The sequence below is a fragment of the Podarcis raffonei genome, chromosome 18 (genome assembly GCF_027172205.1).
Source record: "Podarcis raffonei isolate rPodRaf1 chromosome 18, rPodRaf1.pri, whole genome shotgun sequence".
Lineage (NCBI taxonomy): Eukaryota > Metazoa > Chordata > Lepidosauria > Squamata > Lacertidae > Podarcis > Podarcis raffonei.
This window is the reverse complement of record NC_070619.1, coordinates 12,043,564-12,069,958: the sequence shown is the minus strand read 5'-3', so window position 1 is coordinate 12,069,958 and position 26,395 is coordinate 12,043,564. Positions and strand designations below refer to the sequence as shown.

General features: G+C 48.0%; 2 protein-coding genes across 3 annotated transcripts in view; one reads left to right on the top strand and one right to left on the bottom strand.

The window, feature by feature from the left end:
• Positions 1-17,012, top strand: part of ANKRD24 (ankyrin repeat domain 24) — a 25,440-nt gene extending 8,428 nt beyond the window's left edge. The window contains exons 7-20 of one of the 2 annotated variants that reach the window (XM_053372939.1): positions 459-565; positions 1,238-1,425; positions 2,153-2,181; positions 2,303-2,395; positions 2,727-2,837; positions 3,630-3,737; positions 7,285-7,323; positions 8,393-8,491; positions 9,441-9,513; positions 9,744-9,865; positions 10,707-12,320; positions 13,570-13,734; positions 15,614-15,679; positions 16,382-17,012. In XM_053372939.1, the coding sequence (XP_053228914.1) occupies positions 459-565; positions 1,238-1,425; positions 2,153-2,181; positions 2,303-2,395; positions 2,727-2,837; positions 3,630-3,737; positions 7,285-7,323; positions 8,393-8,491; positions 9,441-9,513; positions 9,744-9,865; positions 10,707-12,320; positions 13,570-13,734; positions 15,614-15,679; positions 16,382-16,459 (2,892 nt within the window). In that variant the 3' untranslated portion in view covers positions 16,460-17,012. Of the gene's footprint in view, positions 1-458; positions 566-1,237; positions 1,426-2,152; positions 2,182-2,302; positions 2,396-2,726; positions 2,838-3,629; positions 3,738-7,284; positions 7,324-8,392; positions 8,492-9,440; positions 9,514-9,743; positions 9,866-10,706; positions 12,321-13,569; positions 13,735-15,613; positions 15,680-16,381 lie in introns of those variants that run through there. The other variant, XM_053372940.1, reaches the window with a different exon arrangement.
• SIRT6 (sirtuin 6) overlaps positions 1-26,395 on the bottom strand; it is a 245,771-nt gene that overhangs the window by 19,267 nt on the left and 200,109 nt on the right. The window lies entirely within an intron of this gene.

Sequence of the window (26,395 nt, the reverse complement as noted above, 5' to 3'; positions counted from 1 at the left end):
AAGGCTTCCATTCTTCCATGAGGGGCGCGGGTGGCGCTGTGGGTTAAACCACAGAGCCTAGGACTTGCCGATCAGAAGGTCGGCGGTTCGAATCCCCGCAATGACGGGGTGAGCTCCCGTTGCTCGATCCCTGCTCCTGCCAACCTAGCAGTTCGAAAGCACGTCAAAGTGCAAGTAGATCAATAGGTACCGTTCCAGCGGGAAGGTAAACAGCGTTTCTGTGCGCTGCTCTGGTTCGCCAGAAGCGGCTTAGTCCTGCTGGCCACATGACCCGGAAGCTGTACGCCGGCTCCCTTGGCCAATAAAGCGAGATGAGTGCCGCAACCCCAGAGTCGGCCACGACTGGACCTAACGGTCAGGGGTCCCTTTACCTTTACCTATTCTTCCATGAAACAGTTGTCATTAAGTTCTCTGGTTTTAGCTGTTAACTTTGCGTCAACTCTCCTCTCTGGCGGCAGGATGGCGCGACCCCTCTCATGCTCGCGGCGAAGATGAGCCACTCGGAGCTGTGCCGATACCTGCTCCACCGGGGAGCCGCCGTCAACGCCAGAGACCAGCGTGGACGGTGAGAGCTTTTTTCCGCTGTGGTGTGTGTGGCATCGGGCGGCATCCTTCCTCTGCACCTCCCTGTTTCCCCCTGCGGCACCGGACAGCGGACCGGATCACAGAGCCAGTGTGGTGTAGTGGTTAAGAGCGGTAGACTCGTAATCTGGTGAACTGGGTTCGATTCCCCGCTCCTCCACATGCAGCTGCTGGGTGACCTTGCGCCAGTCACACTTCTCTGAAGTCTCTCAGCCCCACTCACCTCTCAGAGTGTTTGTTGTGGGGGAGGAAGGGAAAGGAGAATGTGAGCCGCTTTGAGACTCCTTCGGGTTGTGATAAAGCGGGATATCAAATCCAAACCCAATCAAGGCCTCCGCCGTTTCCGTTTCTTTCCACAACGCCTCCCTGCCGCTTGGTCCAAACAAAGCTACAGTGGTACCTCAGGTTACATATGCTTCAGGTTACAGACTCCGCTAACCCAGAAATAGTGCTTCAGGTTAAGAACTTTGCTTCAGGATAAGAACAGAAATCATGCTCCGGTGGTGCAGCGGCAGCAGGAGGCCCCATTAGCTAAAGTGGTGCTTCAGGTTAAGAACAGTTTCAGGTTAAGGACGGACCTCCGGAACGAATTAAGTACTTAACCAGAGGTACCACTGTACCCCTCTCAACTTAACTGGCCTCGTCTTTGCTTCAGAACAGCCCTGATGGTGGCTTGCGAGAACAGCAGCGTGGAGACGGTGGAAGTCCTGGTCCATGGCGGAGCGCGGGTCGGCCTTGTTGACGCCATGGGTCACGACGCGGCCCATTATGGCGCGGCCGTGGGCAACGCCCTCATCCAGCACTACCTGCAAGAAGCTGCCCAGCGCCATTCCTGGGCTAGCGGTAAGGATACCTTCCCTCCGTCGAACTGGGCTTTTTCCTGATGAGAAGCGGAGGCCATTTCTGCGTCTCCACGTTCCTGAGGAACTGTAGGCAGAAGGATGAGACAGGCTCTAAGACGGTTTAAACTCGGCTAGCTCTGCACCTGCCTTCGCCGTCCTTTAAACAAATGCTCTCCGTGAAAATGCTTAGGCTAGAATAAATCACAGACACTCAGCTTTGCAAATATGAATAGCTTTACTAATGCCAAAGCAAACAAGTCTCCATTCGCCAGCAATAAAGCAAAGAAAAAGGTTCCAAATGATTTTAAAGGGGGGAGGGAGTTGGTTTCCTTACGGGAAAAAAAGGATCGTGCAATATTTGGGTTAGCAAAGATGCAGGCAGTGAAATCTCCTTTTAGAGAGATTTGGTTCGCTTGCAGGGAGCCATGGCTGTGTGGCTTCTTGCTTGTTCCGGGAAGCAGGAAGAGGGAAGACTGGGAAGGTGGAGCATGCTAAGCCTGGCAACTTGAGCTCAGGGCTCAAGTTAACCCTTTCATGCACGCAAGTGTGAGTCTGTAGCTGTGTATTACAGCATCTAAGCCATCTTAGTTGTTAACAGGGTGACGTCTCTGTGCCTCACAAGTGAGTTGTTCCCTCACCATCTAATTTAATTCCATCTTTGTGTTCTCTCTCTCTCTCTCTCTCTCTCTCTCTCTCTCTCTCTCTCTTTCTCCTTCTACTTTTCACAGAAGAGGAATCGACCGAAGCATCCTCACAGGTAACAATTTTCGAGCCCCCAATACTTGTACGGCGCGCGATGTTGCTGGGGGCACATTCTTCCCACGTGCCTCATTTGTGTTTTCTACATCTATTTCTTTCTTTTTCAAAATAAAAACCAGACATCCTCTCCGCGCCACTCTCTGACCAAAGGGAAGAACAGCAGCCCAAGAAAGAGGAAAGCCCCGCCTCCCCCAGGAAGTGCCCCCAGCCAGGTAGGGAAAAGAGGAAGCCGCGTTGGACGTTCAAGTTCCAAAATAACGTTCAAAAACCGGAACACTCACTTCCGGGTTTGTGACGTTCAGGAGCCGATTTGTTTGGGAGCCAAGGCTTTTGAGATTCAAGGTATGAATGTATAAGCCCTGCTTGCTGAATTTCAGTTTAATTATATACCGCTATGTTGTTTAGCGAAGTTTTTAATGTTTGATGTTTTATCGTGTTTCTAATATGCTGTTGGGAGCTGCCCAGAGTGGCTGGGGACACCCAGCCAGATGGGTGGGATATAAACAAACAAACAAATATTATTATTATTATCATTATTATTAGGACCCCCAACCGCTGGACCACAACCTGGTTTCTGCCGAACGGGGCAACCGAGTCATCACCGCCAAGCCAGCCCGCACCCACCACAATGACCCTCCCGTTCCGGCTGCGACGGTGAGGATCCCTTAGCAGTGATACCCTTGTTATGAGAAAACACTGTTCCTTTTCCCTTATGGGGTACCCAAGAGCCCGTAGAGTCCTTAAGTAGGTTCTCTATCGGTAGGAGAAAATAACAGAGGCCAAGCAGAGAATATTGAGAAGCAAAGCGGCTAGTAAGCATAATCTTTATTAAACTGTTGCAACAGGGTCCCCCGCTCACCCCACACAGGAGGGAGGAGGAACCCAGAACATTGGTGCGCAAGCTCTTAGATAGACTTTTGAAATTGCCTCCCCTGTAGCTCAAGATCACCCCCAAAACATCACGCATACACCCCAGAAAGAGGGGGTCCCCAGCAGAAATGGGAGTGTGTTGCTTCTCTCCTGTCTGCCAGGAGACCTGATCATGCCTTATCAATTGCCTTTTCTGGGTAGCCTGGCCATTCCTTGGAGATAACACTTAGTTCCTGAATTTCTTAGGCATATTGATAACAGATACTTGCCGGGCTGTATTTACAGGGAGGTGTGAGCCCCTACAGTTCAAAGACCATTGGAAAGCTTTCCCCATCTCCTCCCTCCTTGCAGAGAAATATTCGACGTCAATTTGGGAGAGTCCAAATGGTTTCAGGGTTGCTCTCCTGTACTATTTCAGACACGTGGTTTATATACTTATGTTATACTTATGTATGTTTTTGCCTTGAATATTTATTTTATATATATAAAAGACCTTAGAATTCCTATAACACCCCTGAGGTGGGGAAGGGGACCAGCCCCTCGTTGCTCAGCTTTGGGTTTTTCTCCCCCGCCCAGGAGGACCAGGAGGCCTACGAGGAAATCGTGCGGCTGCGTCAGGAGAGAGCTCAGCTCCTGCAAAAGATCCGAAGCCTGGAGCAGCGGCAAGAGACGTTGAAGCAGAAAGTGAGGCGCTCCGGGGTTGAACTTGCTCCCGGCGAACCCCGGGATCTGTCTCCTGTGCCGTCCCTCAGTCGTACGGCATACACACACATATATATACAGTGATACCTTGGTTCTCAAACTTAATCCGTTCCGGAAGTCCGTTCCAAAACCAAAGCGTTCCAAAACCAAGGCACGCTTTCCCATAGAAAGCAATGCAAAACGGATCAATCCGTTCCAGACTTTGAAAAACAACCCCTAAAACAGCAACTTAACGTGAACTTTACTATCTAATGAGACCATTGATCCATAAAATGAAAGCAATAATCTATGTACTGTACTATAAAATAAATAGGACAGTATTGTAGATGATAAAAATTGAAATTAATTTTTTCCCTTTACCTGCACTGATGACGGTCACTGTTTGGATGGGGGGCTTTTAGCCGTTTCCGCAGCCACACAATCCATCAATCAGTAGCTGGACTGGGTTCCGCACAGTCGCAAAAACAAATGAACCGAAAAAGCCTCAAAAAGGCAAAATAAAGAGCGAAAACAAAAGCAGCAAACTTAATCTGTTCCGGAAGTCTGTTTGTTTGTTTTTTTTATAATATTTTTATTAAGCAATTTTTATATTCATACATACAAAACATACATAAACAAACAATAGACAAAAAACAAAACAAAAAACAAGTACCATTTCATGTCCTAATTTCTTAAACCTTTCTTCTTTGACTTCCTCATGCCTCCCGTTTCTGTATTCCAAATTCTAATCAATTGTTCAGCAAATCTTCCCTTATTTTACTGTAAATTTAAACTAATCATCTTTGTTCTCCTTGTCTTAACCATTACTGATAGTAACCATTTACTTTAGTCCAACATCATTCTAGCTGTCATTAATTTTGTAATATTTCTTTAAATAGTCCTTAAACTTTTTCCATTCTTCTTCCGCCGCTTCTCTTCCCTGGTTTCGGATTCTGCTCGTCATTTCTGCCAAGCCCATGTAGTCCATCACCTTCATCTGCCATTCTTCCAGTGTGGGTAAATCTTGCGTCTTCCAGTACTTCGCAATAAGTATTCTAGCTGCTGTTGTGGCGTACATAAAGAAAGTTATGTCTGTCTTTGACACCCCCTGGCCGACAATACCCAAGAGAAAGGCCTCTGGTTTCTTGGGGAAAGTATATTTAAATACCTTTTTCAGTTCATTATAGATCATTTCCCAGAATGCCTTAATCTTCGGGCACGTCCACCAGAGGTGAAAGAATGTACCTTCCTTTTCCTTACATTTCCAACATTTATTGTCAGGCAAATGGTAAATCTTTGCAAGCTTGACTGGGGTTATGTACCACCTATAGATCATTTTCATAATATTCTCTCTTAGGGCATTACATGCCGTAAATTTCATCCCGGTGGTCCACAACTTTTCCCAATCAGCAAACAAAATATTATGACCAATGTCCTGAGCCCATTTAATCATAGCTGATTTAACCGTTTCATCTTGTGTATTCCATTTCAGCAGAAGATTATACATTTTTGACAAATTCTTAGTACTGGATTCTAACAATTCAGTCTCCAATTTTGATTTTTCCACCTGGAAACCAATTTTACTGTCCAATTTAAATACTTCATTTATTTGGTGATAATGCAACCAATCTCTCACCTTCCCTTTTAGTTTCTCAAAACTCTGCAATCTCAGTTTGTCCCCTTCCCTTTCCAGAATTTCCCAATATCTTGGCCATTTCGACTCCATATTTAACTTTTTAACTGCCTTAGCTTCCATTGGCGACAACCACCTAGGAGTTTTATTTTCCAGCAAATCTTTATATCTGACCCAGACATTTAATAGTGCTTTTCTGACAATATGATTTTTAAAACTTTTGTGCGCTTTAACCTTGTCATACCACAGATATGCGTGCCACCCAAAAATATTGTTAAAACCTTCCAAATCCAAAATGTCTGTGTTTTCAAGAAGCAGCCAATCTTTTAGCCAGCAGAAAGCTGCCGCTTCATAGTACAATTTAAAGTCTGGCAGGGCAAACCCCCCTCTTTCCTTTGAATCCGTTAATATCTTAAATTTTATTCTGGGCTTCTTGCCCTGCCAGACAAATTTAGATATATCTTTCTGCCACTTCTTGAAGCAGTCCATTTTATCCATTATTTGTAATGCTTGAAACAAAAACAACATTCTTGGCAATACATTCATTTTTATAACTGCAATTCGGCCTAACAAGGAAAGCTTCAAGTTTGACCAAATCTCCAAATCTTTTTTCACTTCTGTCCAAGTTTTTTCATAATTGTCTTTAAATAAATTCACATTCTTAGCTGTCATGTTCACACCCAGGTATTTCACTTTTTTGACCACAGTCAACCCCGTCTCATTCTGAAACCTTTCTTTTTCAATCTGTGTTAAATTTTTCTCTAATACCTTAGTTTTTAACTTATTCAATTTAAATCCTGCCATTTGACCAAACTCTTGAATTATTTCCAAAACTCTTTTCGTACTAGCTTCTGGCTCTTGTAAAGTAAGTACTAGGTCATCTGCAAATGCTCTCAATTTGTATTGTTTAGCTCCGACCTGAACCCCTTTGACCAACTGGTTGTTCCGGAAGTCTGTTTGGCTTCCGAAATGTTCGGAAACCAAGGCGCGGCTTCTGATTGGTGCAGGCACCCCAGAAACAATAGCTGACAGCCACGTCAGACGTTCTGCTTCCAAAAAATGTTCGAAAACCGGAACATTTACTTCCATGTTTTTGGCGTTTGGGAACCAAGGCGTTTGAGAACCAAGGTACCACTGTAATTAAATTTGTACCCTGCCCATCTGGCTGGGTTGCCCCTGCCATTCTGGGCAGCTTCCAGCACATATAAAAATACAGTCAAACCTCGGTTTTCGAACGTCTCGGCTGCCGAATGTTTCAGAAGCCGAACGCCGAAAACCTGGAAGCGAATGCTTCCATTTTTGAATGCGCCTCGGGAGACGAACGTTCGATTTCCTAGGCACACTTCTCAATTTCCCCCATTAAACTTGCCGGCAGTCCCTTTGATCCTTGGTTTTTGGACGTTTCGGGACTTCCGGAACGGATGACATTCGAAAACCGAGGTTCCACTGTAATGATAAAACATCAAACGCTTATAGGGACAATCTGGTCCGATATTAAAAAGGGTCACAATCGCTTTGAAATAAACAGCTCATCTCGAATAAAGCAATGTTCAGTAACCCATTAGGATCCCATAGTAAAATTAAACGTCAGTGCATAATGAGTAAGTAGTTTACGTTTACACATGAATGCAGGCGGCGAGGGTTACATAGGCATGTGCAGAGTGCTTTCGAGTAACGGCCTGTGCAAAGCTGTGATGGGGAGATGGCAGGCTGCCTTATATGGCTGCAAGAAACCCCACTTACTTAAGAGTAAAACCCTGTTGAATTGAGTAGGACTCAGGTCACAGTAGACATGGTTAGGGTCCCTTTGTACGGAAATAATATGAAAAAATAGCAATATAAATTTGTGTGTGTGTGTATATATTTTCTCAGGCTCTATTAATCCTGTCCATCTCCCTTTTTTCTTGTCTCCATTAGCGACCGGACGATGGGTCTTTGCATACTTTGCAGAAGCAGGTGAGTCTATTATAGGATAGGATGGTTTAAAAAAGGACCAAGAAAATCGCATTTATTAAACACCGCAACAAACTGAGGTGACGGGGAGAGGAGGGGTTGAGAAAGGCTTAAGTTTAAAAGATGCCGTTTCTTAGAAAAGGGAACCCATTGCCCCTGTGCTGATCCTAGAATTGTAGAGTTGCGTGGGACCCCCAGCGGCCATCTAGACCAACCCCCTGCAATGTGGGAATCTCAGCTAAAGCTTCCTGGACAGATGGTCCTCCATTCTCTGCTTTCGGCTAGCTTTTTGCTTCTATCGCTTCACATTTCAAAACATTGGAACCAGGGCTGGATTTGGGTTTGATGAGGCCCTAAGCTCCTGAAGGTAATGGGGCCCTTTATATGTCCAGCTGTCCTTCGCCAACAACAAATTGTCGCTGTTTTTTGTGTTGAATATATGCTATATGGTAATTTATGGACCTCATAGGTATCTCGAGCCATTTGCACATGTTGCCCTGCAACTAGTCCATGCATAATGTCGGCACCCTATATATAGAAAGGAGCAAACCTGTGATATTTTAGGGAGCAGGAGGGGCCCATGACTTACACCAGAGGAGCCGACACAACACAAAACACGGTTGCTGCATGTCGGTTTTATTTTATTTGTTTTTTATATTTTGGAAATGCACATCCAATTTATTAAAATACGGGTTAAAATACAATTTGAAATGCAGCCTCATTTTAATGGTAGCCCATAGATCAAAACCATAAGGGGTTTTGCAAACGTTTACCGTATTTTTTGCTCTGTAAGATGCACCAGACCACAAGACGCACCTAGTTTTTGGAGGAGGAAGACAAGAAAAAAAATATTCTGAATCTCAGAAGCCAGAACAGCAAGAGGGATCGCTGCACAGCGAAAGCAGCGATCCCTCTTGCTGTTCTGGCTTCTGGGATAGCTGCGCAGCCTGCATTCGCTCCATAAGACGCACACACATTTCCCCTTACTTTTTAGGAGGGGAAAAGTGAGTCTTATAGAGCAAAAAATACGGTAAATGAATGGATCGATTTCTTTTGCTCTCTGCCCCGCCAGGTGGAAGAACTTCAGAAGCAGCTGGAGGAGAAAGTTGGGGAAAAGGAGAACCTTGGGAGAGAGTTGGCGGCTTTGCGGAGCCGTCTGTCATCTGTGGAGGTACCGCAAGCCATGTGCATCGGTGGGGTTTGAAATGCACAGCAGACTCCTTGTAACAATGGGCGTCATTTTTGTGGGTTTACCCCAATAAGAGCTTTGCTCCCTACGAGCCAATATCTGTGGTGGGATAGTTTTGACACCTGGATTTGCAGGGGGACAAGCATCCCTGATAGTCTTGGTCAGGCTAGGAAACCTCGTTGGTCTAATAATAATAATAATAATAATAATAATAATAATAATAATAATAAATTATTATTTATACCCCTCCCATCTGTCTGGGTTTCCCCAGCCACTCTCAGCAGCTCCCAACAGGATATTAAAAACACAACAAAATGTCAAACATTAAAAACTTCCCTAAACAGATGCCTTCTAAAAGTCAGATAGTTGTTTATCTCCTTGACATCGGATGGGAGGGTGTTCCACAGGGAGGGCGCCACCACTGAGAAGGCCCTGTGCCTGGTTCCCTGGAACCTTGCTTCTCACAGGGAGGGAACCACCAGAAGGCCCTCGGGAGAGTGGAGACGCTCCTTCAGGTCTACTGGGCGATTTAGGGCTTGAAAGGTCAGCACCAACACTTTGAATTGTGCCCGGAAACGTCCTGGGAGCCAATGTAGGTCTTTCAAGACTGGGGTTATATGGTCTCCACTTCCAGTCCCCAGTCTGGCTGCCACATTCTGGATTAGTTGCAGTTTCCGGGTCACCTTCCAAGGGAGCCCCACGGAGAGCGCATGGCAGTAGTCCAAGCGGGAGATAACCAGAGCATGCACCACTCTGGCCAGTCTGCGGGCAGGGAGGGTCTCAGCCTGCGTACCAGGTGGAGCTGGCAGACAACCGCCCTGGACACAGAACTGACCTGCGCCTCCATGGACAGCCGCCAGTCCAAAATGACTCATTGTCTTCTGGCTCTGCCTGAACCCCTCTTTTTTCTGCTCTCCCCTGCCCCACACAGAACGAGAAGGAAAACACCAGCTATGACATTGAAACCCTGCAAGATGAAGAGGGAGACCTCCTCGAATTCCCAGGTATGGTTTAATTAGTATTTAATGGTCACATTTCCCCCCCTTGAGGACCTTATTTGAATATGTAGAATCAGCAAAGATGGCAGGCGTTTGTGATGCTCTGTTACGTTCCGTCATTTTATTGTTATTTATTGGGATTCATTTGAAATGTGGCGAATCGAATCCAGACTCTGCAGCGCGATGCATTGCCGCGGGATTTTGGCTTTTCTTTAAAGTTGCTCTTGTTTTGACAGGGGCAGAGCTTCTGCTCTCCAAAAAGAGTTTGAGCGTCTCCACTGAGGAACTCCTGGCGACCTTGCAAGGACAGGTTGATTCCCTGACCCAGAAGAACAAGGAGCTGATGGAAAAGATACAGGTAAACGGAGAACTCCCTCACAGCTATTTATACCCTGCCCATCTGGCTGGGTTTCCCCAGCCACTCTGGGTGGCTCCCAACAGAATATTAAAAACGCGATAAAACATCAAACATTAAATGCTTCCCTAAACAGGGCTGCCCTCAAATGTTTTCTAAAAGTCAGACAGTTGTTTATTTCCTTGACATCTGATGGGAGGGTGCTACCACCGAGAAGGCCCTCTGCCTGGTTCCCTGTAACTTAGCTTCTCGCAGGGAGGGAACCGCCAGAAGGCCCTTGGAGATGGACCCCGGTGTCCGCGGTGGAGATGCTCCTTCAGGGATACTGGGCCATTTAGGGCTTTCAAGGTCAGCACCAACACTTTGAATTGTGCTCGGAAACGTCCTGGGAGCCAATGTAGGTCTTTCGGGACCGGTGTTATATGGTCTCCACTCCCAGTCCCCAGTCTGGCTGCCACATTCTGGATTAATTGCAGTTTCCGGGTCACCTTCCAAGGTAGCTCCACGGAGAGCACATGGCAGTAGTCCAAGCGGGAGATAACCAGAGCATGCACTACTCTGGCCAGACAGTCTGCGGGCAGGGAGGGTCTCATCCTGTGTCCCAGATGGAGCTGCCCTAGACACAGAATTGACCTCGGCCTCCATGGACAGCTGTGAGTCCAAAATGACTCCCAGGCTGCGCACATAGTCCTTCAGGGGCACAATGACCCCATTCAGGACCAGGGAGTCCCCCACACCTGCCCTCCTCCTGTCCCCCAAAAACAGTCCTTCTGTCTTGTCAGGATCCAACCTCAATCCATTAGCCGCCACCCATCCACACCAACTAACTTCCCATCTCCTGCAGGTCCTGGAGAATTACGAGAAGGACGAGAGCGACGCCGACATCTCGGCGGACTTCATCCCCATCATCCTGTACGACTCGCTCCGCTCTGAGTTTGACCGCTTGAAGGAGCAACACGCAGAAGCCCAGGAGGCCCTGAAGTCCGTCGACGGAGCTGGCGAGTCGTCCTGCAAGCTCATCCCTGCGGAGGCGTACGAGCAACTGAAGGCTGACCACGAGAAGCAAATCCGGGCCCTCAAACTGGCTTTGGAGAAGAGCAGCTTCCCGGCCCTCCGGGGTGGCGGTGGGCCGGCGGCGGAGGGGAGCTCTGGTTTGGGGACGGAAGGAGATGCAAGCCAAGCAGAGGCAGGAGCCAGGAAGGAGGAGATGGAGGAGCTGGCCAAGGAGCTCAGTGCCACCCGGGAAAAGTACCAGGCGGCCCTAGCAGAAGTGAAGCTCCTCCAGGAACAGATGGAGTTGGGCATCTTGTCTGTGGAGGAGAAGGAGCTGTTGGAGAACTCCAGGACCGAGTTGGAGACGATGAAGACCGCCTTGCAGCAGGCTCGGATGGACCTCGAGGAACGAGATCGGAAGGTGAAGGATCTGGAGGGACGTCTCAGGGCTCAGGAGGAAGCAGCTGGCCCGGAGACGATGAAGTCCGCCTTGCACCAGGCTCGGATGGACCTCGAGGAGCGAGATCGGAAGGTGAAGGACCTGGAGGGACGTCTCAGGGCTCAGGAGAAAGCAGTCGTGGAGGAGGACAAGGAGATGAAGGTCTCCTTAGATGAGGTCTCCAGGGAGAAGGAGGTCCTGCAGGCGAGGTGCGCTTCCATGGAGGCCGAGGTGAGGGAGCTGAAGGAGAAGACCCGGCAGCTGGAAGAGCATGGGAGTCGGACCTTGAGGGAGGAGGCCGGCAAACTGCGGAGCCAGCTGGACGCCCTTGAGGGGCAGCGCCAGGCGGCCGAGTCTGAGGCGGATCAGCTCCGGAAAGGCCGCGAGGCTCTGGCGGAGGAGCTGAGGTCTGCCAAGGAGGAGCTGGCATCTCGACGGGAGCAGGAGGACGCGGCAGGCAAGCTGAGGACCTCCCTCTCCGAGGCGGAGAAGAGCCTATCGGAGCTGAAGGAGCGCCACGAGGGCACCTTGAAGGAGTTGGCGGAAGCGCGGGAGGCGGCGGAGACCTGTCGGCGTGGGTCGGTGCCCCTCACAGAGCACGCCCGGGCCAAGGAGGCGCTGGAGGGCACCCTGTGGGAGCTGAAGGCCAAGTCGAAGCTTCTGGAGCAAGAGCTGAAGGCCAAGGACCAGGAGATCGTGGGCCTCAAGGAGGAGCTGGAGGTGGTTCTGAAGGGAGCCGTCTCGAAGGAGGCGCACGAGGAGCTCCGCGCCCGGCTTCAGGGAGAGGCGGACGCCCTGAGCGCCAAGCTGGCCGATTTGGGGCGCAAGCACGAGCGGACCTGCACCGAGGTCTTCCAGGTCCAGCGAGAGGCCCTCTTCATGAAAAGCGAGAAGCACGCGGCCGAGGCCCAGCTGGCGGCCGCCGAGAAGCAGCTGCAAGGCTTGCGGGCCGAGTCGGAGCGGATCCGGGAGCTGCACAGCCACATCGAGGACTCGGCCAAGCTGGTCAAGGAAAAGGACCACAAAGTGAGTGCGGGCGTGCTTACGCTCCGAGGAGGAGCAGACAGATCTGTTTGGGTTTGGGAAATACAGTGGTACCTCGGCTTAAGTACTTAATTCGTTCCGGAGGTCTGTCCTTAACCTGAAACTGTTCTTAACCTGAAGCACCACTTTAGCTAATGGGGCCTCCTGCTGCTGCTGCGCTGCCAGAGCATGATTTCTGTTCTCATCCTGAAGCAAAGTTCTTAACCCAAAGTACTATTTCTGGGCTAGCGGAGTCTGTAACCTGAAGCATATGTAACCCGAGGTACCACTGTAAATCAGAGGGCTTTTCTAGAAGCCTGCTAATATTTATTTATTCAGTTGGTTTTTTCAAATTGAAATTTTACAAATACAGTGGTACTTCTGGTTGCAAACGGGATCCATTCGCAACATGAAAAGCCCACAACCTGAAGCGCCGTATCTGTGCATGTGCGCAGCGTGATTTAGCACTTGCTAACAGGACCAGTGGTCAGGGATGATGGGAATTGTAGTCCCAAACATCTGGAGGGCCGGAGTTTGCTTATGCCTGCTATAATCAATGTACTGCAGTCACAAAATCAATCCATCCATCAGTAGCTGAACTGGGTTCTTCTGCACAGTCGCGAAAACAAAACAAAAAAAAGCCGCCAAAACAAAAACGCGAAATAAATAGCAAAAACAGACAGACCTCAGCCACTCAAAACGGAGCACGTTCGGCTTCCGAAAAAAGTTTGCAAACTGGAACACTTACTTCTGGGTTTGCAGTGTTTGGGTTCCAAGTTGTTTGAGAACCAAGGGACTACTGTATAACAAACATAAATCATAAAAACAAGATGACAAAAATCTCCTGAACTTCCCTTCTCCCCTATTGCTAATCATTTCCTACTGGAATCTTTTACAATAATCCAAATCTTTTATCTCTCCATTGTGTCCGAAATTCGCCCTTAAACTATAAGTGTTATTCCAACACTGCTAACTTTTGGCTACAACTACGGAAGATCAAATTTCCTGAACGCAATTTTGCACAGTTTCCATACTGAAACTTGCAAGAAGCTGCACCCAGGAACCCTTACGAAATATTTGCAGCAGCTTATGGATTCGCAGTTGGGGGGGAGACACAGCATGAAAGGAAAATGGGCTTGGACGGAGGAGGAAATACCAAAACCCCTTTAGTTTCACGATGCTCTTTTATTGGGGGGAAACGTCGGAATGGGCGGGCACCGGGAGAATAAATTGCCTCTTCGCTGCCCTGCAGATCACAGAGCTTTCCAAAGAAGTCTTCAAACTCAAGGAAGCCCTGAACGACCTCTCGGAGCTGTCGGGCGAGGCTTCGGCCAAAGCCACCTCGCCAAAGGTGGAGTCGCGGCAGGAGGTTGCTACTCTCCAGGGCCGAATCCGAGATCTGGAGCAGCAGTTGGCTGTGAGTATCTCGCGGGCGCCGGCTTGTTGAGGAAAGGGACGATGGGGGCCACCCTCTGTTGTTGTTGTTTAGTCGTGTCCGCCTCTTCGTGACCCCCTGGACCAGAGCACACCAGGCACTCCTGTCTTCCACTGCCTCCCGCAGTTTGGTCAAACTCATCTTGGTAGCTTCAACCACACTGTCCCACCATCTCGTCCTCTGTCGTCCCCTTCTCCTTGTGCCCTCCATCTTTCCCAACATCAGGGTCTTTTCCAGGGAGTCTTCTCTTCTAATGAGGTGGCCAAAGTATTGGAGCCTCAGCTTCAGGATCTGTCCTTCCAGTGAGCACTCAGGGCTGATTTCCTTCAGAATGGAGAGGTTTGATCTTCTTGCAGTCCATGGGACTCTCAAGAGTCTCCTCCAGCACCACAATTCAAAAGCATCCATTCTTTGGTGATCAGCACGGCTGACGCAAATAAAGATTCATTCATTCATTCATTCTCACCCGCCGCAGCATCTTGTAGCGGTGAGTTCCGCCGGCTAGCCGCCCATCGTTAAAAACGACCAGTTCCTTCCCCAAAATTCGTCGCATGGAGTCTTACCGAGAACACAATGGGATTCGGCCGCCCTGCCCGAGTAATCAGCGCGGCGGATCCTTGCCTGTGATGTCACAGTCCTGAGACCTCTTGCCAAAAGGCTTGGCTCTGTAATTAATCCTGGCCGATCCAGATTAATTCCTGCATGATGAGTCAGTGTTTGGGGAAAGTAATCTGGGTTTACGGGATTAATTACGGAGCGAGCCAAGGGGAGTTCATCTCTCGCTGACGTCCCCAAAATATCGTTACACGCAACTCCTGTTATAGGAAAAATTTGGGGTCGGCTTTGGTAGCCCAGCTCCTCAGTGCCCCCTAAGTCGGAGAAGAATGGATGGAGGCAGATATTTTAATTTCCCCCCCCTCCCCCCCATCTAACTGGGTTGGCCCAGCCACTCTGGGCGGCTTCCAACATATATGTAAAGCATAATAAAATGAAACATTTAAAAAAACACTTCCCTATACAGGGCTACCTTCAGACGGCTTGCGGGTCGGATAACTCCATCCCCTCCAACATTTCTTCAGTGAAAAAAGGGGTGTCCTATTCCATCCCCTCCAACGTTTCTCCCGTCAAAATAAGGACGTCCTATTTCATCCCTTCCAACATTTCTCCAATGAATATAGAGATGTCCTATTCCTTTTTCAGCAGGGGGCCGGTCCACTGTCCCCCAGACCTTGCAGGGGGCCAGACTGTACAAGTGAAACTCAAAAAATTAGAATGTTGTGGTAAGTTCCTTGATTTCAGGAATTCAACTTTCAGGAATATATGAGATCGACTCGTGACATCCAAAGCAAGATCTGCTTCTACTTCTCAGAGGTCCAACCTTGCTTGATTTGCAATCCTTCTTTGCTGATTTCCTTGAATATTCTAATTTTCTGAGATGGTTAATTTGGGGTTTTCACCAGCTGTACGCCATGATCATGGCAATGATCACAAATCAAGGCTTGACATATCTCGCTTTGCATGTCACGAGTCAATCTCATATATTAGTTTCACCTTTCAAGTTGAATTCCTGAAATCAAGGAACTTTTTGATGACATTCTAATTTTTCGAGTTTCACCTGTATTTTGGGGAAAAATAATAATGAACGAATTCCTATGCCCCACAAATAACCCAGAGATGCATTTTAAATAAAAGGGCACATTCTACTCATGTAAAAACACGCTGATTCCCGGACCTATGTCTGTGCGTTTTCGCCTTGCGCACCTACAAACATCAATTTTATATTCGAGAGCTTAGAATTCTTACAACGATGGCTTCGGGACGTGGTTCCCGGCTTTGAAACCTTTTTCCTTTATTCTTCCAGGAGGCTGAGCGACGGCATGGCAATATCGTTTCTTTGTACAGGGGACACCTTCTCTATGCCATCCAGGTGAGTTTACCTGGACCCAGGTGAGTTTACCTGGAATTTACCTGCCAGGTTGCAGGATTGGGGCTGGGTATTTTGGGGGTGGGCAGAGGCTTGGAGGCCAACCCGGCAGGAGACTTTGTCCATACAGATCCTCCATTATTATTATTATTATTATTATTATTATTATTATTATTTATTTATACCCCACCTATCCGGCTGAGCTTCCCCAGCCAACCGAATATTAAAAACACAATAAAGTATTAAACATTAAAAACTTCCCTAAACAGGGCTGCCTATGATTCTAAATAATAATAACAATTTTAAATAACAATAATTGTAAATAACAATAACTTTAAATAATAATAACTTTAAATAACAACAACAATAATTTTAAATGATAATAATTCTAAATGATGATGATGATAATACAGTGGTACCTCAGGTTACATACGCTTCAGGTTACATATGCTTCAGGTTACAGACTCCGCTAACCCAGAAATATTACCTCGGGTTAAGTACTTTGCTTCAGGATGAGAACAGAAATTGTGCTCCGGCGGCGCAGCGGGAGGCCCCATTAGCTAAAGTGGTGCTTCAGCTTAAGAACAGTTTCAGGTTAAGTACGGACCTCTGGAACAAATTAAGTACTTAACCCGAGGTAGCACTGTAATAATAATAATAATAATAATAATAATAATAATAATAATAATAATTCTCTCTCCCCAGGGACACATGGATGAAGACATTCAGAGAATCCTCTTCCAGATTCTGAAGATGCAAAGACTCCAGGAACAAGGCAGATGAGATTCGGGAAAAGAGGACCACCGGTTTCAAACCGGGGGGGCTTTTCCATATTGGAGAACTGCTATCTAGAGAACTCCCTTCCCCTCACGCCAGCCAGCCAGCCCTGCAGTGCGGCACCGATCCTGCCCACTCCCTTCCCCTGGAACGCAAGCCGCCTGCCTCGCCTGCTCAAGAGTCTTCCTGAACCCCTATCCTCACGGACTTTGCCTTTTCTGTCCTCGGGGGGCGCCTGCGAGGAAGACTTTGCCCCCCCATCACTACCTTCAAAGGGTTTAAATGGGTCATTCCAGCAGGCAGAAATCCACTGCCCTCCATCACTGCACCTCCCTTCTGCGCAAAGCCGCACCTGTGGAACATCCGCCTGCCGCAACACTGTGATAGTCCATGCTGAAGATGGGAAAGGTCCTTGCGGGGTTGGGCGGAGGCCGTTTCTCGCCGGGAGCAGCGCGGCATAGCGGTTAGAGCTTCTGGGCGACGAAAATTGGGATCAAATAAGCCTTTCACTCGCAAAGCTCACCGGGGCAGTCTCTCTCTCTCTCTCTCTCTCTCTCTCTCTCTCTCTCTCTCTCTGAACCCGGCCTACCTCGCAGGGTGGTTGTGGGAATACAAGTGTGGGGGGTGGGGGTTTGGGAAAGGACACATACAGGCTTTTTGGTGGGGAAGAATGGGGTAAAGATGGCAGAGTGAGTAAAGAGGGGAAGTGGTTTGGGAAGAAAGGAAGAAAGGAAGGAAGGAAGGAAGGAAGGAAGGAAGGAAGGACGGAAGGAAGGAAGGAAGAAAGAAAGAAAGAAAGAGGAAGGAAAGAAAAAGAAAGAAAAAAGGAAAGAGGATGGAAGGAAGGAAGGAAGGAAGGAAAGAAGGAAGGAAAGAAAGAAAGAAAGAAAGAAAGAAGAAAGAAAAAGAGGAAGGGAGAAAAAAGAAGGAAGGAAGGAAGGAAGGAAGGACAGAAAGAGAAGGAAGGAAAGAAAGAAAGAAAGAGAGAGAGAGGAAAGAAGGAAGGAAGGAAAGAAAGGGAAAGAAAAATAAAAAAATAAGAAAGAAAGAAAGATAAGAAAGAGAGAAGGAAGGGAGGGAGGGAGGGAGGGAGGGAGGGAGGGAAAGAAAAGGAAAAGAAAGAAAGAAAAAGAAAGAAGGAAGGAAGGAAGGAAGGAAGGAAGGAAAGAAAGAGAGAGGAAGGAAGGAACAAGAAAAAGAAAAAGAAAGGGAGGGAGGGAGAAAAAAGAAGGAAGGAAAGATTAAGGAAGGAAGAAAGAGAAGGAAGGAAGGAAGGAAGGAATCTTGGCTTGTGTAGGTCAGGGCTGTGAACATGTGATGATTCGGCCAGAAAACGCCCCAATTCCCTTAGCTTTTATTTTTAAAAAGCAAGGTGCTAGTCCTCATTGCTGAGGCCGAAAGAGCAACTGAGGCTGAAATATTGCACCCGCTAACCTGTCCGAGGTGTGTGGAATAATTCAGCGAGGCTTACTTGTGAGTAGACACCCCTGGCATTGCACTGTAAATAAGATTTCTAGCAGTTTGTGTGTGTGTGTGTGTGTGTGTGTGTGTGTGTGTGTGTAGCTTTTCGCCTCACTAGCAAAATCAGGATCAGTCACGCCAGAGGGTTAAACGAGGAAATATATTTAAAACTGATTAAAGGTAAAGGTACCCCTGCCCGTACGGGTCAGTCTTGACAGACTCTAGGGTTGTGCGCCCATCTCACTCTATAGGCCGGGAGCCAGCGCTGTCCGCAGACACTTCCGGGTCACGTGGCCAGCGTGACAAAGCTGCATCTGGCGAGCCAGCGCAGCACACGGAACGCCGTTTACCTTCCCGCTGGTAAGCGGTCCCTATTTATCTACTTGCACCCGGGGGTGCTTTCGAACTGCTAGGTTGGCAGGCGCTGGGACCGAGCAACGGGAGCGCACCCCGCCGCAGGGATTCGAACCGCCGACCTTTCGATCGGCAAGCCCTAGGCGCTGAGGCTTTTACCCACAGCGCCACCCACGTCCCTTAGTCCCAATGTCAGTTGTATACAAATGACAGGGCTGACCTTTCCTGGAAACAGAATCCTTCCTTCCTTCCTTCCTTCCTTCCTTCCTTCCTTCCTTCCTTCCTTCCTTCCTTCCTTCCCTCCTTCCCTCTCTTCTTCTTCTTCTTCTTCTTCTTCTTCTTCTTCTTCTTCTTCTCTTTTAAACTCTGCGATTCACACAGCCCAGGGCGGGAATGTAGGATTTCTATATTTCAAAAAGCAAAAAACCAGGGCACCGCAAGAGCTGTTGAGCTTTTCTTTTCTTTTAGGAAACCCCCAAAGCTTTCTGTTTCGTTTCGTTTGCTGTATGAGTAATGAAAACGAGCGGATTGATGGAGTCAGTAAAATACAGGTTGCCAACCCCTTTCCTGGCTCTGCTCCTGTGCACTCAAAACAGTTGGGGAGTTGGCAACCCTCGTTGACTTATTTATTTTTTATTTTGCATTAAAAGGCGAAGAAATAAACTCGGTTTGGAGTCCACAAATATTTGGAGTGGGACAGCTGCATATTTGGTCTGCAGGCCATGGCTGGGGGACGGAAGTGGGGTCACAAGCATGGGGGGGAGGGGGTCTGCGTTAATGTCGGGGGCTGAATGGAGGAGCTTTCAAGAAAGTCACTGTCTTGTTTCTTCTTACCACCCATGGCAATAAAGCATCTATGCTGACTTCCTATCTTGGCTCATTTGGTCTCCTTGTATTACCCTTTCGAAGGAGGATGGAGGATGGATGGCGGCTAACAGATTGAGGTTGAATCCTGACAAGACAGAAGTACCGTTTTGCGGGGACAGGGGCGGGTGGGTGTGGGGGACTCCCTGGTCCTGAATGGGGTGACTGTGCCCCCGAAGGACCAGGTGCGCAGCCTGGGGGTCATTTTGGACTCACCGCTGTCCATGGAGGTGCAGGTCAATTCTGTGTCCAGGGCAGCTCCATCTGGTACGCAGGATGAGACCCCACCCGCCCGCAGACTGTCCCTCCATAGTGGTGCATGCTCTGGTTATCTCCCGCCTGGACTACTGCAATGTGCTCTACGTGGGGCCTTTGAAGGTGACCCGGAAACTGCAACTAATCCAGAATGTGGCAGCTAGACTGGGGACTGGGAGCGGAGACCATATAACACCGGTCCTGAAAGACCTACATTGGCTCCCAGGATGTTTCCGAGCACAATTCAAAGGGTTGGTGCTGACCTTGAAAGCCCTAAATGGCCCAGGATACATGAAGGAGCGTCTCCACCCCCATCGTTCTGCCCGGACACCGGGGTCCATCTCCTGAGGGTCTTCTGGCGGTTCCCTCCCTGCGAGAAGTGAGGTTACAGGGAACCAGGCAGAGGGCCTTCTCAGTGGTGGCGTCTGCCCAAGAGTAGGACTCGAACCCATGGCTTCAAGTTGCAGTAAAGGAGAGTCAGACTCAACATCAGGAAGAGCTTTCAGACAGTCGGATCCGTTCAATGGTGGGATGGAAGGAGGTAGACTCTCCTTCCTTGGAGGTTTCTAAGCAGGGGTTGGATGGACACCTGTCATGGATTCCTGCATTGAAGCGGGTCAGACTGGATAACCCTCGGGGTCCCTTCCAATTCTGCAATTACATGCCCTCTCCCAGACAGCCATTAGGTGGAGCCACAGGGCTGCTAGGTGGAGTTTTCCAGTCCTGTCTAACTTGGTGCTAGGCAGGGCTGAGAGATCTGATTCTGCCTGCATTTAAAGGCCTAAATACCTAATATGGAATAGGACATCCCTATTTTCAGGGGAGAAACGTTGGCGGGGATGGAATAGGACGCCCCTCTTTTAATGGGAGAAATGTTGGAGGGAATGGAATAGGATGCCCCTCTTTTAATGGGAGAAACGTTGGAGGGGATGGAATAGGACGTCCCTCTTTTCAGGGGAGAAACGTTGGAGGGGATGGAATAGGACGCCCCTCTTTTAATGGGAGAAATGTTGGAGGGAATGGAATAGGATGCCCCTCTTTTAATGGGAGAAACGTTGGAGGGGATGGAATAGGACGTCCCTCTTTTCAGGGGAGAAACGTTGGAGGGGATGGAATAGGACGCCCCTCTTTTAATGGGAGAAATGTTGGAGGGAATGGAATAGGACGCCCCTCTTTTAATGGGAGAAATGTTGGAGGGAATGGAATAGGACGCCCCTCTTTTAATGGGAGAAACGTTGGAGGGGATGGAATAGGAGGTCCCTCTTTTCAGGGGAGAAACGTTGGAGGGGATGGAATAGGACGTCCCTATTTCTATCGTAGAAATGTTGGAGGGCTCAGATTTCTCGTCCGTTCTGAATCTCCCAGTGTCCAACTTCGTTCCTTGACGGGTCTTTGAGTTCACAAAGGGTGTCCTTGTCTAGGTGTGTTGTGTCGGCTTCCAGGAAAGCGATCCGTCGACGGCAGCCATCGATCACGCTCAGACGTCAGGATTCTAAGAAGCTGTGGGCTCCTTGCGTCCCTTATCTGTTGGCTGCACCAGCCCCCAGTTTGGACAGGGAACAATGGAGGTCACAAAGACCCTTTCCTGCCGAGCTGCCGGGAAGGGGAATTCCCAGAAGACTTGACCTCCTTGCTTCTCAGCTTGGGAAAGGAAGATGGTCTGACTTTGGGCTGCCTGCTAGTCCGAAGCCAGATTCCTTTTATTTATGTCTTCTCCTCAACCGAGGCCTCCGTTTCTGCAGAAGTAAAAAACTGACCAAGACTCTGCGTTCCTTCCTGTTACGAAAAAGGAGATTTGCTTTTGTTCAGGCGAGATAGATTTAAAATGAGAGAGTAGGGGCTGTGCCCTACGCTAATCCTTCTCCGAGAAGAAAATAATGGATAATAATGACATGATTTCATTGATTCGTAGAATTGGAAGGGCATCTAGTCCAGGAATCTTTTATAACTTCACACCCTCCAACATTTCACAAAAGTACAAGGGAAACACACACATAAGTATATAAACCACGTGTACAGGAGAGTAATCCTGAAGCCGCTTTGACTCTCCCAAATTGACCTCAAATATTTCTCTGCAAGCAGGAAGGAAATGGGGAAAGCTTTCCAATGGTCTTTGGACTGTAGGGGCTTACGCCTCCCTTTTCAAATACAGCCTGGCAAGTATCTGTTCAGCTGAGCACACTCTCAATATGTGTAAGAGATTCAGGAACTAAGTATTGACCACCTCCAAGGAATGGCCAGGCTAGCCAGAAAAGGCAATTGATAAGGCATGATCAGGTCTCCTGGCAGACAGGAGAGAAGCAACACACTCCCATTTCTGCTGGGGACCCCCTCTTTCTGTGATGTATGCGTGATGTTTTGGGGGTGTCTTGAGCTACAGGGGAGTCTATATAGGGGCTTGTGCACCATTGTTCTGGGTTCCTCCAGAATGTGGGGAGTGAGGACCCTGTTGCAACAGTTCAATAAAGACCAGGCTTACTAGCCGCTTTGCTTCTCAATATTCTCTGCTTGGCCTCTGTTGTTTTCTCCTACCAATAGAAAACCTACTTAAGGACTCTACATGGGCTCTTGGGTACCCATAAAGGAGCAGTTTTTCCTTATAACCACCCCCTTAAAGGTTTTTGTTTTTTTAAATATGCCCCTGTATCTTCTCGTGTTCTTAAATTCGCCCAGGAAAAAATGTGCTTTGCGGTTACGAAACAGGACCTGGAAGCCATCTGAGAACTCCATGAACTCTTTCTGAATCCTTGGAGGCCTCTCGTTATTTTTTTGGGGGGGGCAGCTGTTTATTGGCCCCCGGCGATTCCAAGCCATTGCCACAAACACCTGCATCAATCATCTTTTAATTCGTGAATCACCTCGCCTTTGAAATGAACATCCTGTTTGCCTGGACGACTCTGCGGGATTGTGGCTTATCGGTCAGGAGCGAATTCTGGCATTTACTCTCCTGCAAATTACCCTACGACAAACCTGCTCCTCTTTATTGGGGATGTGAGCAATTCACTCTCCTCTCCCCCCCAAACCCCCCCCCCCACATCCTTTTCCTTTCCTAAGAACTCATTAGCGGGGCCATGTTCAGATTTCCCTCTTGTGTTAAAGACTTTGTTTCCGAAAGGAATGGAACAAAACCCAGGATGTATTTAATGGGACGCAAACACACTCACACAACAGCATCCTAGAGAGAGGTTTTCTTCAGGAGAGGGCGTTGTCTGTGTGCAAGGAAGCTCTGGGGCCTCTTAGCCAGCCGCTATAAATATTATTTTTGCAAGGTTCGGTTTCCAGCACAATGGGAGAGCAGGAGGCGACTGCCTTGCCTTCAGTGCAAAATTCAGTTTTTTAATGCAGCTATGCTCCCTAAAGGGTGCTGGGGAAGGGCACCCCCAAAGGGTCGATTTCCCCCCTATTTAGCCTAATATTTACATTCTTCTTTTCCCCGTTCAGTGATGGGGGGGGGGAGAAGGAAGATGAGTGAATGGGGGGAAATGTACAAAAATGTACATTGTTATGTGAATTGAAATAGTGTCCTTATCCTGAAACGTAGGCAGATTTTAAAAAGCCTACCTAGGGCTGCCATATTTTGAAGAGCGAAAATGAGGGCACATTTGCCGACTTCTGCTTTTAACTACGGAGAGCTATTATGACGACTCTCCTATATGCAGGCCTGAGAAGCTGCGATCTACAGGTGAAACTCGAAAAATTAGAATATCGTGGGAAAGTTCATTGATTTCAGGAATTCAGCTTGAATGGTGAAACTAATAGATGAGATCGACTCATGACATCCAAAGCGAGATCTGCTTCTATTTCTCAGAGGTCCAATATTGCTCGATTTGCAAACCTTGTTTTGCTATTTCCTTGAATATTCTAATTTCCTGAGATGGTTAATTTGGGGTTTTCACCAGCTGTACGCCATGATCATGGCAATGATCACAAATCAAGGCTTGACATATCTCGCTTTGCATGTCACGAGTCGATCTCATATATTAGTTTCACCTTTCAAGTTGAATTCCTGAAATCAAGGAACTTTCCCACAATATTCTAATTTTTCGAGTTTCACCTGTATAATGTCTTGTCCTCTTCCTTTAGACTTCCTGGCACTATTCCCAATAGGAAACCTTTGCCATTGCTAGTGGCAAAGCGGTAGTGACAGTCGCCAACTTGGGTGCGTTTATAAGAGGACAGGGCAAATTTGGCCCCTGAGGGCGGCCAGCCAGGATGGCGATTCTCAACCTTCGCAGTCGGCGAGGACCATTAACGAGGAGGCAGCCCTGAGCCCCATCCAGCGCTCTTTTCCTGAGGTTATTCAGTGGCGAGGAACGCTGCCTTTTCCTGCGCAACAGATCTGGAGGGGAAACCCAGCTCAGGAAGCGAGGGAAGCTGCCGTTTTTCCTCTGCAGGCGACTTTGGGTTCATCCACTCACGCAGAGACAGCTGGAAAGAAACAGACGTTTCCTAGGAAGCAGCTCATATCCCTCTGGCTGCCATCCCATAATCATCATCATCATCATCATCATTACATACCCTCCAACCAGGCTGGATTTAGGTTTGATGCGGCCCTCAGCTCCTGAAGGTAATGGGGCCCTTTCTACGTCCAGCTGTCCTTTGTCCACAACAAATTGCCGCTGTTATTTTGTGTTGAATAGATGCTATATGGTCATTCATAGGTATCTCAAGCCATTTGCACATCACAAAATATGTATTTTATCCAAGCCGTTGTTGAACAGAAATACAGTTAAGAAGAAGTATATTAATAGTGATATTTTAGGGAGCGGGCGAGTAGGCGGGGCCCTTGACTTACATCCCAGGAGCCTACACAACACAAAACACGGTTGCTGCATGTAGGTCTTATTTTATTTGCTTTTTATCTTATGTTTTGGAAATATACATCCAGGTTTTTCTTTTAGTTTTTTTTGGGGGGGGGCAAGAGAGTGGGGCCCTAAGCTATAGCTTGTTTAGCTTATACCTAAATCTGGCACTGCCCCTCCAACGTTTCTCCCGTGAAAATAGGGACGTCCTATTCCATCCCCTCCAACGTTTCTCCCGTGAAAATAGGGACGTCCTATTCCATCCCCTCCAACGTTTCTCCCCTGAAAATAGAGATGTCCTAAGGAAAAGCAGGACATTTCAGGATCACCTCAGAAACCGGGGTGGCTACTGTAAATCTGGGACTGCTCGATAACAGGGACCTCTATCTGTCAGGAATGCTTTAGCGTTGCACGGGGCTGGGCTGGATGACCTTTGGGGTTCCCTTCCCACTGTACAATTCTATGACACCTCCCTAGCTTCTGTCCATCTTTGGACGTCTTTCCTTGCTCTTGTGCCTTGGTGTTAGTTTTGATTCCTGCATCGCTCTGTCATGCTGAATTCGCCTATCTAAAGACCTCTGGCTTCCTCTCAAGTAGAAGTGTGTTTTTGGGACCCAAACCCCACCCGCCCTGTGCCAGCCTCACCCAAATCAAGAACGACTCCAAGTGGATTCGAAAACACCTTTTATTTCCGCAGCCTAAGCCTTTGCTCTTTTTATTTTTCAACAAACAAACCCTGAAAACAGAACTTATTTCTACAAGCAACTATTTCCCGCCCACGGAAGCAGAATTGTGACTGCGCAGCCCAGGACGCTGTTTCCAACAGGGGACAGCCGGGAAGCTCACAAGCGTTGGAATACGAACAGGGGAACCGCTGGCGTTTCGCACAACACGTTGAAAAACAAACAAACACCATCCAGATGTTGACAGGCTCCAGCGCCCCAAATCCCTGCTCTTCAGCTCCGCTGGCTGCTAGGAATTGGAGATTGTCAACCTCTGGAGGGAAACTAGGTTTTTCCCCATCCCTGATTTAAGAAGCTGCATTTGTCTGCATCTGTCAGGAGGAAACGCCTCTGTTATCTAAAAGGCCTTCCTCCATTTCTTGCATGCAGAAAGGAGTGCTGCTTTTAAGATCAGGAATGAGGAACCGGCAGTTTTCCAGATGTTGCAAACATCTTTTGTCCCTGATCATCAGGGCTGGTGGAATCCAACATCTGGAAACAGATTGAGGTTTGATGAGGCCCTCAGCTCCTGAAGGCAATGGGGCCCTTTATATGTCCAGCTGTCCTTTGTCAACAATAAATTGCCGCTGTTTTTTTGGCTGAATATATGCCATATGGTAACTGATGGACCTGATAGGTATCTCAAGCCATTTGCACATATTGCCCTGCAACCAGTCCATGCAGAATGTCGGCACCCTATATATAGAAAGGAGCAAACCTGTGATATTTTAGGGAGCAGGCTAGCAGTCGGGGCCCATGACTTACATCCTAGGAGCCCACACAACACAAAACACTGTTGCTGCATGTAGATTTTATTTTATTTGCTTTTTATCTTATATTTTCGAAATGTACATCCAGGGTTTTTTTTCCCTTTAATTTTTTTTTGGGGCCCCCAAGAGAGTGGGCCCCTAAGCGAGAGCTTGTTTAGCTTAGACGTAAATCCGGCACTGTATGGAAAGGAAATAGATCCCCTCATTTTCGAAGAATGTTTCGTCAGCATCATGCGATCGTGGATAGACTGCCATGAACATGGGAGCTCTATTCAACCATCCTTGCTAGCAAGGTCTATCCGGGGAAAGCTAAATAATGCCTCCTTTTTTCTGAGAGATATATACATATAGACCTATCTAAATGTGTACATGATATCAAAATCTATACATAGGCACGCCGCCCTGTCTCTTGCCAGAATGTAGGGAATGTCTAGAAACGTCAACAACAACTCAACTCTGCCCAAAGGGTGAATTTACAGCTTGCTTTGCCATTGTTGAAAGCATTCGTGGCTTGCATTCAAATCTTATGAAGAAAGTCAGGGCAAGGGGACACAAATGGCGGTTACACACCGTATTTTTCACTCTATAAGATGCACCAGACCACAAGACACACCTAGTTTTTGGAGGAGGAAAACAAGAAAAAGAATATTCTGAATCTCAGAAGCCAGAACAGCAAGAGGGATCGCTGCGCAGCGAAAGCAGCAATCCCTCTTG